General features: G+C 39.4%; 1 protein-coding gene across 1 annotated transcript in view; it reads left to right on the forward strand.

The window, feature by feature from the left end:
* Positions 1–2,362: 2,362 nt before the first annotated feature.
* Positions 2,363–22,420, forward strand: part of LOC306852795 (protocadherin Fat 2-like) — a 48,231-nt gene continuing 28,173 nt past the window's right edge. Inside the window, exons 1-10 of the mRNA XM_079389877.1 lie at positions 2,363–2,593; positions 6,144–9,425; positions 10,462–10,773; positions 12,514–12,572; positions 13,401–13,712; positions 14,630–14,840; positions 16,900–17,039; positions 17,216–17,491; positions 17,832–18,042; positions 18,251–22,288. Of these exons, the coding sequence (XP_079246003.1) occupies positions 6,173–9,425; positions 10,462–10,773; positions 12,514–12,572; positions 13,401–13,712; positions 14,630–14,840; positions 16,900–17,039; positions 17,216–17,491; positions 17,832–18,042; positions 18,251–22,288 (8,812 nt within the window). The 5' untranslated portion in view covers positions 2,363–2,593; positions 6,144–6,172. The remainder of the gene's footprint in view (positions 2,594–6,143; positions 9,426–10,461; positions 10,774–12,513; positions 12,573–13,400; positions 13,713–14,629; positions 14,841–16,899; positions 17,040–17,215; positions 17,492–17,831; positions 18,043–18,250; positions 22,289–22,420) is intronic.

Genomic DNA, 22,420 nt, shown 5'->3' on the forward strand with positions numbered 1-22,420 from the left:
ATGTGGTCAATGAGTGCAGGATACTGTTTACCAATTCAAATAGTTGTACTCTTTCTTTTAAATTGTTATATTGTCAGCTTCATTTATTAGAGCTGTTTGTCATTGAGAGGAAAGTAATTATCTGTTGACATCACCTGATGAACCCTCATCACATAGACACTAAAGAGACAAAAAATATTTATGAAGTATATTAAAATGCTGTGAGCAGTACTTGGTACATGAAAAGGAAAAAATGATGACATACATGCCAACTAGTTAACTAACTGTAACGACAAAACACAACAACAATGCAATTAAAACTGGAACATGATCAAACAGTGCAACCATATTAATTATTCATGCCCCAGTGGCTGCTGGAAGAGTGCAGATGAGACTGATAAACAAAAATAAATGATTTTTTAGGCCAGTTTGGGGCAGAAAAAAGACTGTTGTGTTTGTGGATGTATCATAAAAATCACTGTACTGTATATCGTAATGGAAAAGATGTTAACGTCAAATTTGTAAGTAAACAAAATACTCATGCAAATATTAGCGTGTGTCTGCAGTATTTACTTATCTTTTTCAGTTTATTAAAAATAAGTGTTTTTTGTTAGAGTTTGTATTATTGTTGATGTTTGTGTTATGATTTCCCTTTTTTCAAAAAAACATAATTAAATAAAATATAAAATAAAAACATTTATTAAATTGATAACTGGGTGGTCTGTTATTCTTTTATATCATGTAGCTTTATATGTACATTAATATTATTAACAGTATTAATTGATGTTGGATATCAAAATAATATTACTTTAAAATTTGTAAATGTAAAATTCAAACTCAAAGAGTACTCAAGTACTTTTAAACTATTTTTTTTATTAATATTAGTGTAAAATTGCATCCATCCATTCATATGTACTTTAAAATTATTGCATAAATATAGCCTTCAAATAATCATGGAGAAAGTCACTGCCAATATCCATGTATTTGCTTATTATGGGACTGTACAGAATCACTCCTGAAATGGCTTTTTAAAATTGACTGATGGTGACTTAATGCAAATATTCACATCGACTTAATTAAAGTTTAGTGTTTTTTAAGGGAAGCTGAACATAACGACACACTCTGTTTCACTCCTTCACAGTCCTCTGACGGTTAATGCAAATTCAAGTTAAATGAGGACATGAAGAATCAGAGAAGCACACAAAGAGAAGGTCAGCACATTATCTGAGAGGATGCAGATAAAACAGAGCTGTCATTCAAGCCTGTCAAACCCAGATGAAACTGCTTTTTCTGCTGACTGATAGTGAACGCTTCGCTCTGTGACTGTGCCAAGAAACGCTTTGTATCTTTTAGTTTGTGGATCCTAGGATTAAGGGGTTTGGTTTCCTTCCTTGCATTTTGTAAGTGATGATTGATCCATTATCAAGATATGGTGTGAAATCATGTCGGTCCACAAGCTCTCAAAAGACAGGATGTTACTAAATACTGATGTGAACATGATTAATCCACTCATAAAACTGTCCAAATAAGCAGCAGTGTGAAATGTAGATGCATGTGGCTTTATCTCGTGCCCTTAGGGTTGCACATTTTTCACTTCATCCTCAAAATGCACTTCGGCGAAGTCCACCTGCTGCCGGTGGCCCGGTGCCCACCGTCTGTTGAGTCTTATTTGTGGGCCGTGACTGCTCCATGTGCTCATCCTCTCTCGCTCCACGGCAGGTCTTGGCACAGAGAGTGGAGTCTGTTTACATCATCTCTGGCGGGTAGTTGGACGCAAAAGTGCTGTCGTACCTCAACGTACAGTTCTGAAGCCATTTTGGGTCTGTGACTGTGGAGAACTTTTAATTGGGGAATCTGCTAAAGAAATGCTGATCACCTTGCGTCTCAACATGATACGCATTACACTATAGGTAGCCTGAGTGTGAACGGTGATCTCTGTTTACATAACAGTCCAACAAAGACTATGTGCTTCAGGCTGTTAGCAGTAGTGCTAGCACTAATATTAGGTAATTGCCTTCTGGTATCCATTGGAGCGGTTTCGTGTTTAGCGTGTCTAATTTTCTTAAGTCTGTTTCAGTATTTTGTCCACAGACATCAAAAGCATTGAGGTGACTGCATCTAGCACAAAGCAGAGACTCTGTACTGTACTCAGCAATATGAAACCTATGAGGTGTGTTTTTACTTTGAACGGGACTTTGTGTAAAACTTAGAGATCTACCTCGCCCAAAGGCTAAAACAAATAAAAAGACAGACAGAGAGAGAGAGAGAGAGAGAAAGGGTAAAAACGCCTCCAATCTGTGTGCCCGGCTGATGGTTGACGGGTGTTGGGCTGAGGGGGAGGGTTTCAGAGGGAGGGACAATGTCATCAGGATTGGGGAGGAGAAGATCAACCTGATTCCTCAGGGAATGAGGTGTCTCAACAGCCTTGCAACTCTTTAGTCTCGTGAACATGCTAAATTAGCTGGAACCGTCAACACTGGCTTTTCTGTCAGAGTTTTAGTGTTCATTATGGATGAAAAGCGATTAGATTTATTTCCGCACTGGAATACTGTCACACCAAAGGTGTGAGGACTTTGGGAAAAGTTTTATGCATAGACGCAGTCGAGGACCTCAGGTGAGTTTCTGAGATGTCAGGCATTTGCTGAAATTCTTTGCCTTATTTCTGTTAATGGATTTTAATCTACATCCAAAAGTGTGTTAGTGGTGCTTTGTGGGATTTTATAAATCTTATTTTGCTGTGGTAAGCATTTCTTTGGGCTGCAGGTAGGCTGTGTTGCAATTAAGCAGATGAAACCCATGTGATCACACTTTATTTTAAAGTCCAATTCTCACTATTAACTACAACTTTTGCTTCAATAAACTCCTCTAATTTTCTGTTTATTAACAGAAAGTAAGGTAGTTCTTAAGTTTAGTAGTAAGGGATCTAAAATATGGTCATGCAGAATAAGGCATTAATATGTGCTTTATAAGTACTAATAAACAGCCAATATGATAATAATATGCATGAATTGGTCCTTAAAATAAAGTGTTTTGCATTTTCAGATAAAAGTATTTTGATAACACTTGAGAATAAGGAATGCTTATTCACTATTAACTACGACTTTTCCTTCAATAAATGTCTAATTTGCTGCTTATTAATAGTTAGTAAGGTAGTTGTTAAGTTTAGGTATTGGGTAGGATTAGGGATGTAGAATAAGGCATTAATATGTGCTTAATTACTACTAATACATGGCTAATATTCTAATAATATGCATGCTAATAACCAACTAGTTAAGAGACCCTAAAATAAAGTGTTACCAGTATTTTAAATATTGGTACAAACAAAAAGGTGCTAGTAATTACTAATGTGAAGACTGCAAATGCATTTCACAGGTCTGTGTTTATAAAAAACATAGTTATTAAAGCACATACTAATATTCTTTTTATATTATTATTGTTAATTCAAATGTTTGACTTGTCATCTAAAACACAAACAGAAGCTCTCCTCCATTCTAACACCTTTTGACTGGGGCCTAAGGTACTCTCGGTCAATATGCAATATTATTTATTCCTAAATACTCATAACAATTTTCCGTCATCCATCAAGGCTTTTAAAGTGGTGTGGTCGTTAGAGATTACATATTGAACATTGAGTTGATTACATATTGAACATTTTGTGGTACGAGGTGGTTATAGATGAAGGGGGGTGGTGATGGCGCAGTGGATAAGACACATGCCTTTGGTGTGAGAGACCCGGGTTCAAATCCACTGTGAGACACCTATGTGTCCCTGAGCAAGACACTTAACCCCCTAGTTGCTCCAGAGGCGTGTGACCTCTGACATATATAGCAATTGTAAGTCAAAGCGTCAGCTAAATGAATAAATGTAAGGTGGATACCTTGACGATAACAAGAAGGTGGTCACCTTAAATGTCCAGGTCCAAGTAAACTGGCTTTAAGCCATTTGTCTAAACTATCCATTCTCTGAAGCCCTCCTAGCAATTTAAATAATTGCCTCCCTGTGGCACCTGGTGTGTATGTGAGGAAATTTATGTGAGGTCCTGACATAAGTATCCATAAACAGACGGGGAACCTACTCACAGACAAAAATGCTGTAAAGAATTTTTCAGATTTATTTTTTTTTTTCTGAGGAAAGGATTTAATCTTTAGTCTACAATGGAATATAACAAAAAAACATGCATTCATTGCTTTGCTTTAAAAAAAAAGATAATTGCATTTATAATAATTTAATTAGCAGGAAGTTCAAAAACACATTTTGGGAGGAAGTTCAATTCAGCGTCATCCGTAATGTCTCAACACCGCCAAACTAGCTTTTCTGTTAAAAATGACGCATCTGTGGGCATGTTGATGCTTGGCTCTGGCCACAACTTTTGCAAACAATAAAGCAACAGCAAGAGCTAGTGTAATCCTATAGTAATCCATGCACCACAAAGCATTGATCATGCAGTGAAAGTAATAAGAACTCCTGTAGAGAATGAAAAATTGCAGTGTGTGCAATAGTTGAAGACTCCACTTTGTTGGCTTACTTGTGGTTACAGTTTGAATCACATGTTACAGTTTGCTTTGATGTGACTTTCCTTAGTGTTATTAGTGCTTGCTGCACGTAAAGTTTGATTTAGAACCATTACAAGAGAGCAAGCATGCTGAACTGTTCACGGTATCCTTAAATGTCATTAAATCTAACAAAACTGGCAAAGTGAGATCTGATAGTGAAACCTGATCCGAGTATGTGCCGCCTGGCTGAGCGTGTGGCGGCAGGTAGCTGTGAGAGTGTAGGCTGGAGGGCAGCACACTGCACATCCTACTGCTAACAGGCTCACCCTGAGGGTTTTCACAACTCTTACCTGTTGGATTTCAAGAGATTTCAAAAGAGTTAAGAAGTATTATTGCTGAAACCCACACAGAATTACAAGTTCTATTTAAGTCTAGCCAGTATGGGACAGATTAATTCTCTGTTACTACCTCTATCCCATTGATGCAATAGAGGAAATATGGCTCCATTTCCCCCACCCCCATCAAGAGAGATTTATGGCGGTTAGAACTGTTATCATACATCTACATAAATATACAGGAGACTGACAAAGAATAATAGTTTAAATAAGCGTAAATTAGTTCAGCGTGCTTTTAATTCTTTACAGTCTCCTTTTTTTAACCTGGTGTCACACACTGTAGTTAAATCAGGTGCATAACAATCTGTTTTTGGGGGTTAATGCAATACAATATTTGACATCTCTCAAAGTACACTTTCAGTCAGTGTGCTAACTTTTAAGTAAAATCATCTGAAATATCTTAATATTTGAAATCCAAGCTAATTTAACTGACAAAAAGAAAATAAATTAAACTAATGGCTAAACTGAAATGATTTCCATGGCTCCAAAGCAAAAATACATGATCAGACTTAATTTTCCTCGCCATTAACAAAGCATTAAATATTTTTAATGGACTTTTGCCTCAAACTCCTACTTTGCTGCTTATTAATAGTTAGTAAGGTAGTTAAGTTTAGGTATTAGGGAGGATATGTGCTTTATAAGTACTAATAAACAGCCAATATGTTAATAATAGGCATGCTAATAAGCAACTAGTTAATAGTGAGAATTGGTCCTTATACTAAAGTAAACATATTTGTTTTAGGAATAAATTGTAAGTTTATTTGAAACTGGGTGGGATATGAAACATTGGGTTAAATCTTGTCGTTAAAAATTGCTGTCAAACAAGAGGGTGAGGAAGGGAAGCTCAATGTCAGGCACCCCCAAAATAAGTAATTTTAGTACCCGATTTAAATAGCATCCCAATGTAGTTTAAGTTACAAAACCCATTTTCATATGCTAGTTGTAGTTGACTTGTAGTTATAGAAAACAACCATGTGAAAATGTATCACCTGGTTTAAAGAGTTCTGGTGCTCTTCTCATGGTTAAACAATGTAATGTAACTTGTCAAGGCATGTCAAAACGGGACAAAAAATACCTGACTATGGTCTTTCACTAGGTGAAACAGACAATGAGATGAATATGCATGTGTGGATTTTGCACCTTCTAGTTTCGGTATGTGGTTAGATAATGGTAATTGTAATATTACTTGGTCATATCAGCTCATGGTAAAACCATGTCGTGGTTTACTTGTCAGAAAAAGAAAGTAGATTTTAAAAACATTTTTCCTTCTCTTCAGGTCTGCGGGTCCAGGTTGAGACAGTGAGAATGGCTTTCACAGACACAGCCATTATTCTTATTGTCATAGCAGTCCTAGGAATGCTAACCAGATGTCAGGGGAGCCTGGTTAAAGACAACTCTCTGCTGAGGTTCACTCATCATTTGTATAATGCTAGCATTTATGAGAACTCTGCTCCCAGGACCTATACGGAGAGCCCGGTCCGAATGGGCATCATACTATCTGATCCCTTCTGGGAGGTTAAGTACAAGATTGTCTCTGGCGATGACGATGGCCTTTTCAAAGCCGAGGAGGTAACTGTAGGAGATTTCTGCTTTCTGAGAATCAAAACCCGAAGCAGTTACTCAGCTGTGCTGAACCGAGAGGTACGAGGCATTTACACTCTCACCGTCGAGGCTACCGAAAGCACCTATGACAACCGAGCTAGAACAAAGGTATCGATTCAAGTGCTTGACACAAATGATCTGAAACCACTCTTCTACCCTGCCTCTTATCATGCGCTAATCAAAGAAGATACACCGATCAAGTCGAGTCTGGTGAGAGTGAGCGCAACGGATGCTGATATTGGCGGCAACGCAGAATTTTATTACTCATTCACCACTAGATCACACCCCTTTGCCGTTGATCCGTTCACAGGCACCGTTACACTTATCAAGACTCTTGATGGCAGTCAGAGAGACAGGTATGAGCTGACTGTGCTGGCAGAGGACAGGACAAAGAAAATCTCTGGCGTGCAGAAGTTTGGAAATGTAGCAAAGGTTGTTGTGACTATACAAAACGTGACAGAAAACTTTACCCTCGTCTCACCTACCAGTGCAACAACTCCACAAACGGACGACGACAAAATAAGTGTGAACATTAAAACCGAACCCAAGAAGAAAGTGGCATCTTTAAGTATAGTTGAAGGAGATCCTCTGAAGTGCTTTCAGATTATTCCATCGATGTTGCATGATGGTGGCTTTCAATTAGTCTCAACAAAATGGATTGATTGGTTGCAAAACCCATTTGGACTAAACATTTCCCTGCAAGCCAAAGACAGAAAAAAACCTCCTTTGCTAACGCCAATAAAAACCGTGCATATCCCTACTCCTCCTCAAGTTAAACCTTTGGCATTCGAACAAGAACTCTATTACGTCACTCTCAGTGAATTTTCTCCACCGAAAAGTCACGTAGTTCGAGTATCTGTAGGTTTGAGTTTCAAAAATATAACCTACAGCATCAAAGAAAACCCGGATAGCTATAAATTCAAAATCAGTGCCAAAACTGGTGTGATAATGACTTCTCAGACTCTTGACTTTGAAAAGCACTCTCATTACGAGTTTGATGTCACAGCAAACGGTGGAGAAGCGTTTACCCGTGTCATTGTGGATATAATTGATGAAAATGATAATGCCCCCAGGTTCATGGTGCCCTCATACCAGGCTTCTCTGACTGAAAATGTCCCAATCGGAACAAGCATCTTGGCTGTCTCTGCTATTGATGTGGACAAAGATAACAATGGTTTTGTAACATACTCTATAGCAAACACAAGTCCGGTTCCTTTCAATATAGACCCACTGACCGGTGTGATTTCGACCTCCCAGGAGTTTGATTATGAGCTCATGAAGAGATGGTACCACCTGAGAATCTGGGCCTCTGATAGCGGAAGCCCATTTAACAGAGTAAGTGAATGCTCAGCAACCATCACCATGACCAACGTCAACGACAATGTTCCAGTGTTTGAGCGGGTGGCATGCAATACCTCCATACCCCGAGACTTTGCGGTGGGGGAGAGTATTGCAGAGATGTCAGCACTCGATCTGGATGAGCTACAGCAGATCATATACAGGATAGAGTCTGGGAATGATGACGGACTGTTTACAATTAACCCTGTTTCTGGCTCCATTAAACTTGCTAGAGTAATTCCCTCAAATTATGAAGGCACAGAAAATCCTTTATATATTCTTAAAATAACAGCAACTGATGGCAAATATAGTGCCGACTCCAACACCGTGACTGTGCGTATCACAAGCAAGGGTGAAGTTGCCACCACACATTGCGAGGAGACTGGAATTACAAGGCAGTTGACAGAGAAGCTTATTGAGTCATTTAAGCCGTCTCTCAATGCCAAAGAAGAAGAGTATATCTCAGACGTTCATATAATTAACCAGCACTCTCCAAAGTTTATCGCAGGCACACTAAGCTCGATCGACATCAGGGAAGACTTTGCTCTCGATAGATCTGTGTTGCAGTTTAATGCCACTGACAATGACTCTGGCTTTAACGGAAAGCTTGTCTATGCAATTTCCAGTGGAAATGAGGATGGATGTTTTACTATTGACATGAACACAGGTGAACTGCAGATAATCAGTGCTTTGGATAGAGAGCAAAAAGAGTTTTACATTCTCAACATAACTGTGTATGACCTGGGATCTCCACAAACCTCTACATGGAAGCTTCTTGCTGTTAACGTTCTTGATGCAAACGATAATCCTCCGTTATTTTCTCAGCCAAGATACGTTGTGAACATACCAGAAAACACAGAGGTTGACAAAAGCATATTCAAAGTCAATGCAGTCGATTTTGACTCTGAAGACAATGGAGCATTTAAATTTTCATTGCTAACCTTCACCGATTTGTTCAAGATTGATGAAGTCACAGGGGTGGTAAAAGTAACTGGGCCTTTAGACAGAGAGACCTTTAGTAGATATGACCTAACAATTGAGGCCAGAGATCAAGCCAAACTGGACCCACAGCTTTTCTCATTTACAGATCTGGTAATTGTACTGGAGGATATCAATGACAATCCTCCAAAGTTTGTACCTACAATCTACAGGATCAAAGTTCCTGAGGATGTTCCTCCAGGTACAGTGCTGTTATGGGTCGAAAGCTATGATTTAGATCTGGAGAGCGGAGGTCTCATAAGCTACAACCTGAAGGACACCGAAGCAGGGACGTTTTTCCTGGATACATCCACAGGGTGCTTGACTCTGGAGCGTGAACTGGACTTTGAGAAGCAGCAGTCATATAATCTAACGGTTCGAGCTGTAGACCACGGAAAGCCCCGGTCTTTATCATCTTCATGTTTCATTGAGGTTGAAGTGTTAGATGTGAACGAAAACCTGAACCGGCCCCTCTTTACCCAGTTTGTGCATAACGCAGCCGTTACGGAGGATGCTACAGTAGGAACCTCAGTACTGACACTAACTGCTGTAGATAACGACCTGGGACGAGATGGAATAGTCAGATATTACATTCATGATGGCTCAGGGCTTGGCGTCTTCACAATTGATGAAGAGACAGGTATGATTGTGATTACAACACATCTCACATGCTTTACCTAGATACAAAAATACCTCATGGATATTGCTGACCTTTTCTATTACAGCACCTGCCTTAAGCATGTTGGGTCAACACTGCATGTTCAAACATTTACAGATCAGTCATTAAGCATACCAAACACATGTAAAGACAAAATGATACATGGCTTTCTCCTGCACGTTGAAAGATTTTAGCCATTTGACATTAACATTTGTTACATTACATAAACTATTATTCTTTGACTACATAATTACTGAGTTTTGCAGTTCTTGTGCACATTGTATGATGAAGTGATTTTAGAATTAAAGGACAAAAAAAATACTTGATATGAATGTTTGATAATACTTTAGATTAAGGAACACATGTTCGCTTTTAACTAAGAGTTTTCCATCAGTGAACTCTTAATTTTCTGCTTATTAATAGTTAGTAAGGTAGTTGTTAAAGGTATAGTTCACCCAAAAATGAAAATTCTGTCATTAATTACTTTACGTTTCAAACCTGTAAGACCTTCGTTCATCTTCATAACACAAATTAAGATATTTTTAATGAAATCCGAGAGCTTTCTGATCCTCCATAGACAGCAACACAACTGACATGTAATGTACCTTTGTACCTTTCTGGGCCCTGAATGTGGTAGTTACGTTGCTGTCTGCTGATTTCATAAAAAATATCTTAATTTGTGTTCCGAAGATGAACGAAGGTCTTCCGACATGAGGGTGAGTAATTAATTACAGAATTTTCATTTTTGGGTGAACTATCCCTTCAAGTTTAGGTTTGGGGTAGGGATTAAGGGATCTAAAATATGGTCATGCAGGATAAGGCATTAATTTGGCTTTATAAGTACTAATAAACAGCTGAAATGCTAGTAATAAGCATGCTAATAAGTGAGAATTGGTCTTTAAAATAATGTGTAACCGAATGTTTAACATTATATGAAGACAAGCACACAGTTATTGTTAAATGTGCAGTATATTGCTGTTGCTATTGGTTGGTAATTCAAGACAATTACATTTTGCAGGTGTTATTCGGACCGCAGGCCTTCTGGATCGTGAAGCTGTGCCACACTACTGGCTGACAGTTTATGCAAAAGATCTGGGCACTGTACCACTGGTATCCTGGACCGAGGTCTACATTGAAGTTTGGGATATTAATGACAATCCCCCTGAGCTGTCCCAGCCTGTCTACTTTGGCTCAGTGCAAGAGAATTTGCCAAAGGACAAATCTGTGCTAAAAGTATCTGCAACAGACATGGATAAGTCCTCTGAGGGGAAGCTCGCTTTTCAGATCCTAGATTCTCAGCGCGTATATTTCACCATAGACGCAAAAACAGGTAAACACTATACTTCAAATAGTCCATCAGAAAGTACTTGTTCGTCAGTTTTGGCTTTTTATGAGAATGATGAAACGACTACAAGTTGGTGATTCATGTCATGCAATCTTTGATGGATTGATAAAACGTGTCTAAGCACATGTTTTTTTATAAGGGTGGTATGCCTTGTGAAGGGCACAGTGAATAGGACCTCTAATTACTGTGAATACTGTGATCAGTGTGTGTCATTTTATGTCAAGGGTGAGGACAGTTGTTAAGCAGGCCCACAGAGTCACACAAACCGCAACACCTCTGACCCCTTTTGCAGCTCAACCTAGCCTTTGAACACTATGAAAATTAGAACTGCATTAACCAGCGTTGCAAGCTCACACTTGTCTTTACTAAGTCCCGTCTCTTTGTTGTTTCATATGCCCCACCCTGAGCTAATAGTCAAGGATTACTAAGAAGACAGGGGGTTGGGTTGTATTATATGAAGGATCTACCACACTGAAATATTCATTTGTAGATGTTTAAAAAATGTAGATGTTTGCATTTCGATTGTTAAAGTGCTGGTGGGTTTGGCTGGAAGCTTGAGGTGAAAAGTTCTGTCAAAAACCCAACTGGTGTGAAGCATTACTTTTAAAAGAGATCTCTATGAATATTGTATGCATGCACTGTATAGTCCAGGAGGATCAAGGAGAATGCTAAATGAATATAAAAGTGTAATATAATCAATACTACATCTCTAGAGCCAGCAGAGACAGCAACAAAGCTCAGGGCTAAAGGGACTAGAGTTTTATTGGCTCTCCATGTCAGGACAGGATGGACTGAGATGACTAATCACTAGAATGAACACTGTGACTAAGCTAACTGCCTTAACAGCTTAGCATCACTAAACCATAGCATTTATCGAATATGAACACTTTTTAGTGAGTAAGTAGGCAAGCCAAATATTTCTTGTGTGGGTTGGGAGCAGAGTTTACATGATCAAAAGCCATATGCTCTAAGGGAGATTAAGACACAAGAATCGAGACAAAAAGGGATTCTTTGAAAAAAATTTTGGGATGTTGAAAGTACTAAAGACGTGTTTTTAATCCATGCATTTGCTTATTGTCCCATGCACGATAGAGCGATCTTTCCACAGGTGGGCATTAATGCCGAAACCACACTTTCAGGATTGCCTGCCTAAATACAGGCCGTCATAAAAGCCCAGCAGGGTTTGTTTTGAGTGCTGCACAAGTTGATAGACACTGTGGGTCTCTGCCAGCCCTCGTCTACTGAAACAACACTCTTAAGTGTTTATTGCAGTGGTGGTAAACCACTGTCACTGGTGCATTTTGTCCGCCCTTAGCCTGAAATCAGCTGTTGAGCCATGGAGCACACTTATCCAAGCCCCTAACACCCAGTTGTAAAAAGGTGTCTGAAAACCTCTTGTACTAATTCACAACACTTCAGTGGCTCTTAAGCCGTGGCTCATTTTCTGTCAGTTTCTTGGCAACTGGGAAGACTGGTCTTTTGGTCTACGTCAGCGGTGGCTAAATCCTCACTGACACGGACGTGAATAATAACTGTTGTTCCCACGGCTTGTATACCACAGGTTGACCTAGTATAAACAGTGGAACAAAACAAATAAAGCTTGAAAAACAAAGCTGTGGGAAGGGAAAGTAAAACGGGCAGCCTGGAGTGAACGAACAGGTGTGCCATCCATCTGAAGCTGGTGGCATTGATCAGCCTGTCTGTTCTTCCTCTGTGTTTGTTTAGGTGTGATCAGCACCCTTGCTCCCCTGGACCGGGAACAAAAAGCAGAGCATATCATTGAGGTTGGTTCACTTGCTTCCTTCTGTTTACTAGGTCATGAACCTCAGGCCTGAGCCTTTCTCTGCCTGATTGCTGAGAACATGTTGCTGTTTGTGTTTCCAGTGTGTTATGTATTATAGTCTTAAAGGGATAGCTGTAAGTTACACATAAAGGAGAAAGTTTGAAGAATATTCAAGTGCGTCTTTGCTATACAACAATTCACAGTGTCCATAAGCTCCAAAAGGACAGAAAAGCATGATAAATGTATATATGACTTATTTTAAGTCATCTGAAGCCAAGCCAAGTTTTGAGTGCTGAACAGACAGAAATGTAAAATGATTCACTCATAATCATTTCCTCTAGTGTGCTGTTAACTTCAGATCCATTGTGACCGAATCATTGAGTCAGTGTTGAATCAGAGAACCAGATCTGTCCAATTTGTGAACGAATCACTCTTTTGAGACAGTTTTTTTTTTTTCAACAAACTGGTTGATCTGGTTCACTAATCAACCATGATCAGTTTGAATCTTTGAATCTTCGTGAAGTACACGAAGCATATTTGTAGTGTGGTTAATAATTGGTAATGATAAAAGCGGTGATTTTGAAAACATTTTTGTTCACCCATAAAAAAATTACATTTGATTTTTGATAAAAATTTGATGAAAATTCACATTTGAATCACATAGTAAGTAAACTTCACATAAAACTTTTATAAAGTTTAAATGTGTTGTTTAAATGGTTATGCATAATTACAAGGACATCTTAAAAATAAAGTGTAACCATAATGTTTAAGTAAAATTTGGATTAGTGAACCGATGTTCATGATGTTTCCCTCTCCTGCCGTTATTTAGGTCATGGTATCAGATGCAGGGACCCCTCCATTAAGCTCGACTGCAACCGTAATCATTGAAGTCCTGGATGAGAATGATAACAGCCCTCAGTTCAGCCATAAGCTTTTCCAGGTAAAACTCCCTGAGCGGCAGAGCACGGCTGGGCCTCAGGCGATCTACAGGATAGTGGCCCGTGATGACGATGTGGGGCCCAACGGCATGATCAAGTACAGTCTGGAAGACAGCAGTGAGGATCGGTTTAATATTCATCCTGAGACCGGGGTGGTGACAGCTAGAGGAGAGTTTGTTCGGGGGAACTACAGTATTTTGACGGTACGTATACAAATTAGGGCTGTGGGTTTTTAGGTTGACAGGGATTCAGTGTGACTCACACTGTTTTAATTGGGTTTGGAACAACCATTTGAATCAGTATTTTTAAAAATGCATTCATGTAAAAAATTTTAACAGGTCAAAAGTTAAGATTTTTTAAAACATTTTTTAAAAGTAAGATTTTTTGAAGTATTTGTTGCTCACAAAGGCTGCATTTATTTGATGATATATACAGTGAAACTGTAATATTGTAACTATTATTACCATTTAAAGGGACTGTTTTCTATTTGATTATTTTAAAATATCATTTATTAGTGCGATGAATGTTTTAGTGAAATCAATGACTTGATTTCAGGATATATTGCTTAAAAATACAGCAGATTCATATGAATCTTTCTTGAAATATGACTTTGAATTTTCAGCATCATGCTCTAGTCTTCAGTGTCACATAATCCTTCAGAATCATTAGGCTGATTTGCTGCTCAACAATTTATTTCTTATTATTAGCCTAATTTTGTGGAAATCGTGATTTCTGCAAGATTATGTGGCACTGAAGACTAGAATAATGATGCTGAAAATTCAGCTTTACCATCACAGGAACAATTTTTAAATATATTCACATAGAAAGCAGTTATTTTAAATTGTAATAATATTTCACAATTCTATTGTGGTTACTGTATTTTTTAATCAAATAAATAGCATTGGTAAGCATAAAACTATTTAAAAATAAAAAAATTGACCAGTAGTGCAAATGATCCACAATTCAATAGTCATATTTCAAGAATGATGTATATGATTCGGCAGTATTTTTAAGCAATGCAAGTCACATTCTATAAACATGAACAAAATATATGGCAACAAACATCACATGATATATGCTATATGTTTTTCACCTTTTGTTTTCTCCTTCCCTATCATAGATTCAAGCAACAGACCAAGGCAAAGCTCCAAGAATGTCTAAGACCCGTCTGCATGTTGAATGGCTGCCCCAACCTGAGCCCAGCTCCGATGTGCTGGCTTTTGATGAGCCCCCATTTAACTATGTGGTGATGGAGACAGATCCTGTCACTGACATGGTGGGAATCATCCGAACGGAGATCCCGCAGAACCTTCTCTTGTTTGAGATTATTGGTAAGCACCTCTCTATCACTTATCAAATTTAACTGTATTCGAGTCAGACAGTAAGTATGTTGGGTATCATGGTACAGTACAGCATATATAGGGGGTCTGGTGTCACTGTGATGAGATCTGTGCCAGGAGGCTGATCTTAGCAGTGACACATTTCTTCAGATGACAAGCCAGAGCACCAGAGGAGCTGCCTTCCTCACAGCTCTGCCATCAGTCTCTCTGTAGCCGTGCAAGCAGAACATATTCGCCTGCGGTTAAGGGCTGAACCTGACCTTCACTCTGCTCCCGCATTCTTACCTTCAGCCCTGCAGACTCACTCCGAGGGAAATGAGCTTCAGTGGAAATAAATCTCAAGCATGTGTAGTAGGGAGGGAAAATGAATCGCATGGAAGAGAATTTACCTGTTGGGTACAGATCTTGTTTTATCTCAGCGTGCTTCTGATTTGATGACAGCGAGGCCCGCATTAATTTACATTCGTTATCTTACTAATAGATACGAACACATTATATTTTAACCAGAAGACTGTGGTCATTCTGATGAAAAATACTCTTTGATAAGAGACCCAGAGTCATACATTTCAGATAACTTGCACATAGCCCTGAATTTGTCATGCATGATTTTGTGATTTATTAATGTTAGGTCATATATATGTGGTTTTACTTTGGTCTTTAAATTATGATTTTTAATTTGATTCTGTACTTGATAAATGAAGCTAGACAGTTTGAAGTGATGGGATTACCTAAATGTATAATTAAAAGTGCTAATCTGTAAACCCTGCACCTATTTAATTAGGAAGAAAACCAATGACAAAAATACGCAGATATGGTAATAAGTTATGGGTTATTACTGTGCATGCCTGAATTAACAGTGCATAGTTGATTTGTTCATTAAAGCATTAAATATTCTATAATGGTTTCATTATGGACTTCAAAGTATTCATTTATATTAAAAGCAATAATTTACATAAACAGCAGAAAGAATATCCATATTTGATGAGAATATAAGATTATAGAGAATATAAGGTCTGAATCTTAAGGCAGTGTTGGTTAGAAGTTGAATGATTGCATCTCTAGTGTGTTTAACTTTAACCCTAACCCTGACTTTTCATCATTTAGTTTGAAGGCTTTGTTTCACTGTAGCAGCCCATGAGAAGCCAATTATATATTAATTAAAAAATATCATCAAACAGCTTTTGTTCAGAATATATCTCAAAACCTCCATCAAGGTCAGTATTAGATATGGTTGATCTTCAGCAAAAATATAGATCCATTTGAAGACTGCTTTTTTAAAGTTTAGAAGTAAACATAGTAAATAGGCACCTGAAAATATAGTTATTAAATCAGGACCAGAAAGCCTTCAATAGGTGGAATTTTAAATAAACACCATCTGTTAAAGCAAGCATGAATTTACCCCCACTGAGTAAGACGTCTGGTCTTTTTATGCATGTGCCAAATATTTTCCCTTAAACAATAGTGCTGATCTGATTAATAGTGTCACAGGAGTGCCCTTGTTTTCGGTCATTATTGTACCAGGATGTCTCATGTGGGTGTTGGAGAGAAATTGCATGATTGGTACCCATACTCTTATATTAATATAATATTGAATTAGAATATGAATTAAAATAATATTAGCAGTCAGTAATGCAAAAAGCATGTATATAAACCGAAATGAAGCAACGCGGTTACATACATTTATAATTAAAACCTACTACTCTGTATAATTAAAACTACTCTGTATACAAACATTGCAATAAGTTATTATTTTTTTGGATTGTTGTAATTATGTAATATTTAAATGCATACAATTAAATAATATTACTGAAATAGTCATTAAAAACACATAAACAATGATTAATAGACCAGCTAGAGAAGCAACAAATGAATATGCACCATAAAGTTTAATAGGATACACGCCCTTTGAAGAGTATAATACATGGGAAGTGTTTTCTTTTTTCCCTTTTAAAGTTGACAAGCCTTTTTTTGTGGTTGCATTTATGTGGTTAGTTCAGAACAAACTTCAAACCATTAGCTGATCTAACCAATAGCTGATGTTATACCTTAGGTGGTGATGAAGAGCAGGACTTCTACATTGAGAAGAACACAGGCAGCATTGTGAAAGCTAGACGTCTGGATGCAGGCAGAAAATCTCATTACAACTTAACAGTCAGAGTCACAGATGGATTTCAGGCCATAACCACTCAGGTATGAGCACACATGCCAAATCCATCACACAATGAATGCAGAGTCAATAAATTCATAGCGTGCAAATAGAATGCGAGATGAAAGATTTGCCATTGTTATCTGGTCAGCATTTTAATATGTCTCACTTTAAGCCAATGGACAGGTGAGAGTGTAGTGGTTTGTCTTTCTTCTCTAAGGCCTACATACAAGTAGTGGATATAAATGAGCATCGGCCCATGTTCTTGAAGAGCCTCTATGAGGTGAGAGTGCCAGAGGACACATCTCCATGGAAGGAGATCCTTCACATCAGTGCCCATGATGCAGATGCCAACAGTGGACTCTTTTACTCCATCCACAGCAGCCTTAACCCAGACAGCCTCAAGTACTTTCACCTGGACCAAAGGAGCGGTGTGCTTGTCATGAAAGAGGAGCTAGACTACGAGACCATCCCCACTCATACTATGATTGTGATGGTAAAGAAATACTTGACTTGACTCATCTAGACTCTCATCTCAAGGTCTTATGTAAATAGTAGCCAGTGCAATCTGTTACAATTACAGACAAGCTTTGATTAAATGGGCATGAAAACATTTGGTTATTTTTCCAGTTGAATGATATTAGAATTAATTTAATCATCTCGAGTCCCTCACATAATGATATACATGGGGTCAGAGCACAGGGAAGACCATAAATCCACATTCCCGAAACATTCCTGACCTCAGTTAAGCACTTAAAAGAGAAAAAAAAACATCAGTGGTCAAAAGTTATGTTCCTGACCTTACACACATTACCCCGTGTACTTTATCATTCCAGGTACGAGATGAGAAGATCCCAATAAAAAAGAACTTTGCGAAGGTCGTTGTGCATGTAGAAGACTGTAATGACCACAACCCATCCTTTCTGAGTAATCATTATGAGGGCAACATAAGTAATCTGGCACCCACTGGCATGGAAGTGCTACGAGTCAAAGCCCTGGATAAGGATACAGGGAGCAATGCAGAGATTGTTTATTCCTTTCACTCTGGTAAGACATTTGCCTGGAGCACTATGCTACCTTTGCTTTTTAACAACTTTTGCATTCATGGAAAGCACAGATACAAGTCTTTCTGTAATATTTAATTTTAATGTGGCATTTATAAATACTCTTGGGTGGCAATTAAAAAATTATAATCATGTTTAATCTGTTTTTGACATTTAACCAAATAACGTAAACTATCTCTTTTTTTGTCCAGGTGGGAATATAGATGGTGCTTTTGAAATTGATCAGGAGACAGGAAGCATTCGAGTGTCTGATGCATTAGACAAACTTCCACAGGATCAGTATCATCTCACAGTAAAAGCCACAGATCAGGGCTTTCCCCAGCGCAGTGCCCTTTGCCCCGTTACCATCACCGTAAAGCTGTCTGAATTCACACCACCCAGGTTCTCCTCTGAAGAATACATCACTGAGATAAGTGAGGCCGTGCCTCCTGGCTCCCCTGCACTGTCTGTCTCCGCCAGCTGCCAGTCTTCAGTGCTGTACAGGATCAATGACGGCGACCCCAGTGGGACGTTCCACATCAACATAAACTCTGGACTCTTGTCTCTCCAAAACGCACTCGATTTTGAGCAACACCCTTCCTACCATTTGACAATAAGAGCTACAAATACAGCAGGAGTCTCATCTGATGCAGTGGTTTACATTTATGTGATAGATGAAAATGACAATGCCCCTGTTTTCCATCAGGACACTTATTATGGGCAAATTAGTGAGTCTGCGCCCATCAACAGCATGGTAACTGGGGAGAACAACACGCCATTAGTAATTAAGGCATCAGATGCGGACAAAGACACAAACGCTCTTCTGGTCTTCCAAATCCTTGAGCCTGCTGCTCAGAAAGTATTTAAAATAGACCCAAGCATGGGTACCATCTCCTTAAAGTCTACAGTTGACTTTGAGGCAACACCTGAATTTTTCTTCACAGTTCAGGTGTGGGATTCTGGTGAGCCATCGCTAAGTGCTTCCAAGCCATGCAGAGTAAACATTCGTGTCCTGGACATTAATGATTGTCCTCCCAAATTTGATTTACCTGTATATGAAACTGCCCTCACTTTACCGGTTTTTGAAGACATGGATGTGATCCAAGTGACAGCTCACGATGCAGATTCATCAGTCGCCTACATGATTTCAGAGAGTACTAGTAAAAATGCTTTTAAAATAGACCAGTCCACTGGAATCATCTCGGTGAATGATTCATCTGAACTAGAGTCTCATAATGAGTTGAAGATCACTGCCTCAGATGGGTTATACAAAGACACTACCCTAGTGAGATTCAATATCACCAATGCAACAAAGACTAGTCTGAAGTTCGAGGACAGGATGCATGTAGCCACTGTACTTGAGAACAGTACATCTATTAAAATTTTAGCCGTTCTGAGAGCAACAGGTAGCTACCTGAGTGAGCCCTTGCAGTTCACCGTCTTGAACCCACATGGGAAGTTTGCAGTGATTCCATCGTCTGGAATCCTGCAGACCACCGGAGTTCCGTTTGACCGGGAGGAACGGAATGAGTACGATGTGGCTGTGGAGGTCCGAGACATGAGGCATCCTCCACGTGTGGATGTCACACATGTTAAGGTCTATATAGATGATATCAATGACAATGCCCCAGAAATATCAAATTTGCCTCATTCGCTGAAGATATCGGATGAAACCGAACCAGGGGATGTTCTCTTTCAAGTGCTAGCAACCGACAATGACTCCGGTGAGAATGGATCCATACTATTTTCACTGGAGGACGATTTCAGTCTCTTCAGAATCGACCGTTATCTTGGAGATGTGTCGTTACTAAGACCTTTAGATTTTGAGTCTTTGAATAAATATGTTCTCACTGTACTGGCATCGGATGAGGGTGAGCCGAGTCTGTCCGCCGCCGGGACGCTGTATGTCCAAGTGCAAAATCGTTCTCATCCCATATTTCAAAGCCTATACTACCCATTGAAATTGCCTGAGAATATTAAGCCATTTACAACGATCCTGCATGTGCAAGCAAGAAATCCTGAAGGATACCGCCTTATCTACAATCTAGAGGAAGACAACGCCTCCAGGTTCTTTAACATCGATTTCAAAACAGGGGTCTTAAGTGTCACTGATTTCCTGGACTTTGAGACTCAAACAAAGCATATTTTGACTGTTCGTGCCACGGATTCAGTGACTGGCACCTTTACCGAAGCCAAAGTAGATATTGACGTAGAAGATATAAACGACAATGCCCCTGTCTTTCAGAGTCTGTCTTATGTTGCAGATGTGTCTGAAGGCCTTCCAATAGGCACATCTGTTTTACAAGTCTCGGCTGTTGATAGAGATTCAGGCAGGAATTCAGATATAACTTACCAGCTGGTCGACAAAGAAAATTATTTTTTTGAAATCGACCCACTAAGTGGGATTTTGGTGACATTGCAAGTGTTGGACTATGAAACCTCGCAACAGTTCACTCTGAAAGTTAAAGCCACAGATAAAGGCACACCACCTCTCAGCGGTGAGGCTCAAATCATTGTGAAAGTCATAGATGTAAATGATAACCCTCCAGATTTTAGCGAGCCGTCTTATCGGGCCTCTCTTGATGAAAAGGCCACTTGTGGCCACATCGTTATCAAAGTTCAGGCTTCAGACCCTGATAGTAAGGATGACCTCCAATATAAGATTCTGTCGGGCAATGAAGGGAGATATTTCTCTATTAATGAATCATCCGGACTTATCTCGTTCTCGAATGTGTGCAAGAGAAACCTGGATCCGTTTTATAATCTCACCGTTGCGGTTTCCGACGGTGTGTTTCAGAAGACTGCCCCTGTTAACATCGACATGACAAGCGGCAACAAGCACAGTCCCTATTTTAGCCAGAACATTTACGAGGCAGATCTGGCAGAGAATGCAGAAGTGGGAACTCGTGTGATTCGATTGGCTGCTATTGACCCGGACGATGGTCCATACGGCAGTGTCGATTACACTATCATTAACAAGCTTGCTGATGAGAAGTTCTCTATCGACGAAGACGGACAAATTGTGACTTCTCAGTCTTTGGACAGAGAAAATCCATCGCAACGTGTGATCGCAATTAAGGTCATGGCTAAGGATGGAGGAGGAAGAGTGGGGTTTTGCACTGTAAAGATTATTCTAACAGATGAAAATGATAACGCCCCTCAGTTTAAAGCCTCGGAGTATCAGATTTCGATTCAATCCACGGTGAACAAAGGCTCACCGGTTATACAGATTATGGCTTATGACGCAGATGAAGGTAAAAACGCTGACGTCACTTACACAGTAGATGCGGAAGAGGTTACAGAAGATGTTATTGAGGTCAACCCTTTTACCGGAGTGGTCAGCGTCAAAGAGAGTCTAGTTGGTTTGGAGAATAAGATTTTCAGCTTCAAAGTTAAGGCAAGAGATGGAGGCATACCTTTTTACAACTCCTCTGTGCCAGTACAGGTCAAAGTGGTCCCACCGGAGGTCACTCTGCCCCAGTTTACTGAGCCATTGTACTCGTTCTCAGCATCTGAGGACCTCCCTATCGGATATGAGATAGGCACAATCAAGGCGGACGCTGACATGCCACTGATATACAGCTTGGTGAATGGCAACACTATAGACAGCAACAACGAACATGTGTTTGCTGTTGACAAAGACAGCGGTACTCTTGTAATGCAGAAGAACATTGACCATGAAAAAACCAAGGTGTACAAGATCGATGTGATCGCTCAAGGAAATCACAATGGCACCGATGTAGCATCTCTTGTATCTGTTCACATAGAGGTTCAAGATGTTAATGACAATCAACCCATGTTTGAGGCTGACCCCTACGAGGCCTTCCTGGCTGAGAATTTGCCCCCTGGCACCACGGTCATTCAAGTGACCGCTAATGATGCAGATACAAACGTCAATGGAGAAGTCTCATATATGCTTGAGTCGGCGTCAGATGATATTCCCGATATGTTTATCATTGATTCGCAAACTGGCTGGATTACTACCTTAAAGAGGGCTGATTCTGAGACCAAACAGCTTTATAAATTCTATGTGGTGGCCACTGATCATGGTGACTCTGTTAAACTATCCTCTTCTGCACTAGTTGAGGTTACTATCACAGATGAAAATGATAACCCACCTCAGTTTACAGAGGAACTGTACCAAGGGTCTGTCCTTGAGAACAGCAGGCCTGGAGAAACCATTGTCACTCTGACTACTGCTGATAAAGACGTGTCTGCAGAAAACAGACAGATTGTATGTTATATAACAGGTATGCAAAGTCACTTCTGCAGTTAAATGATGCATCATTGTCAGTTGTCATTACCAAGTTTAAATCACTCATGAAACTGAGTTCTGGTAGTTCTTCTGGCTTTACAGTTCAGCTTTGACATTTTACTTCAAG

This window comes from Barbus barbus (genome assembly GCF_936440315.1).
Source record: "Barbus barbus genome assembly, chromosome: 33".
Lineage (NCBI taxonomy): Eukaryota > Metazoa > Chordata > Actinopteri > Cypriniformes > Cyprinidae > Barbus > Barbus barbus.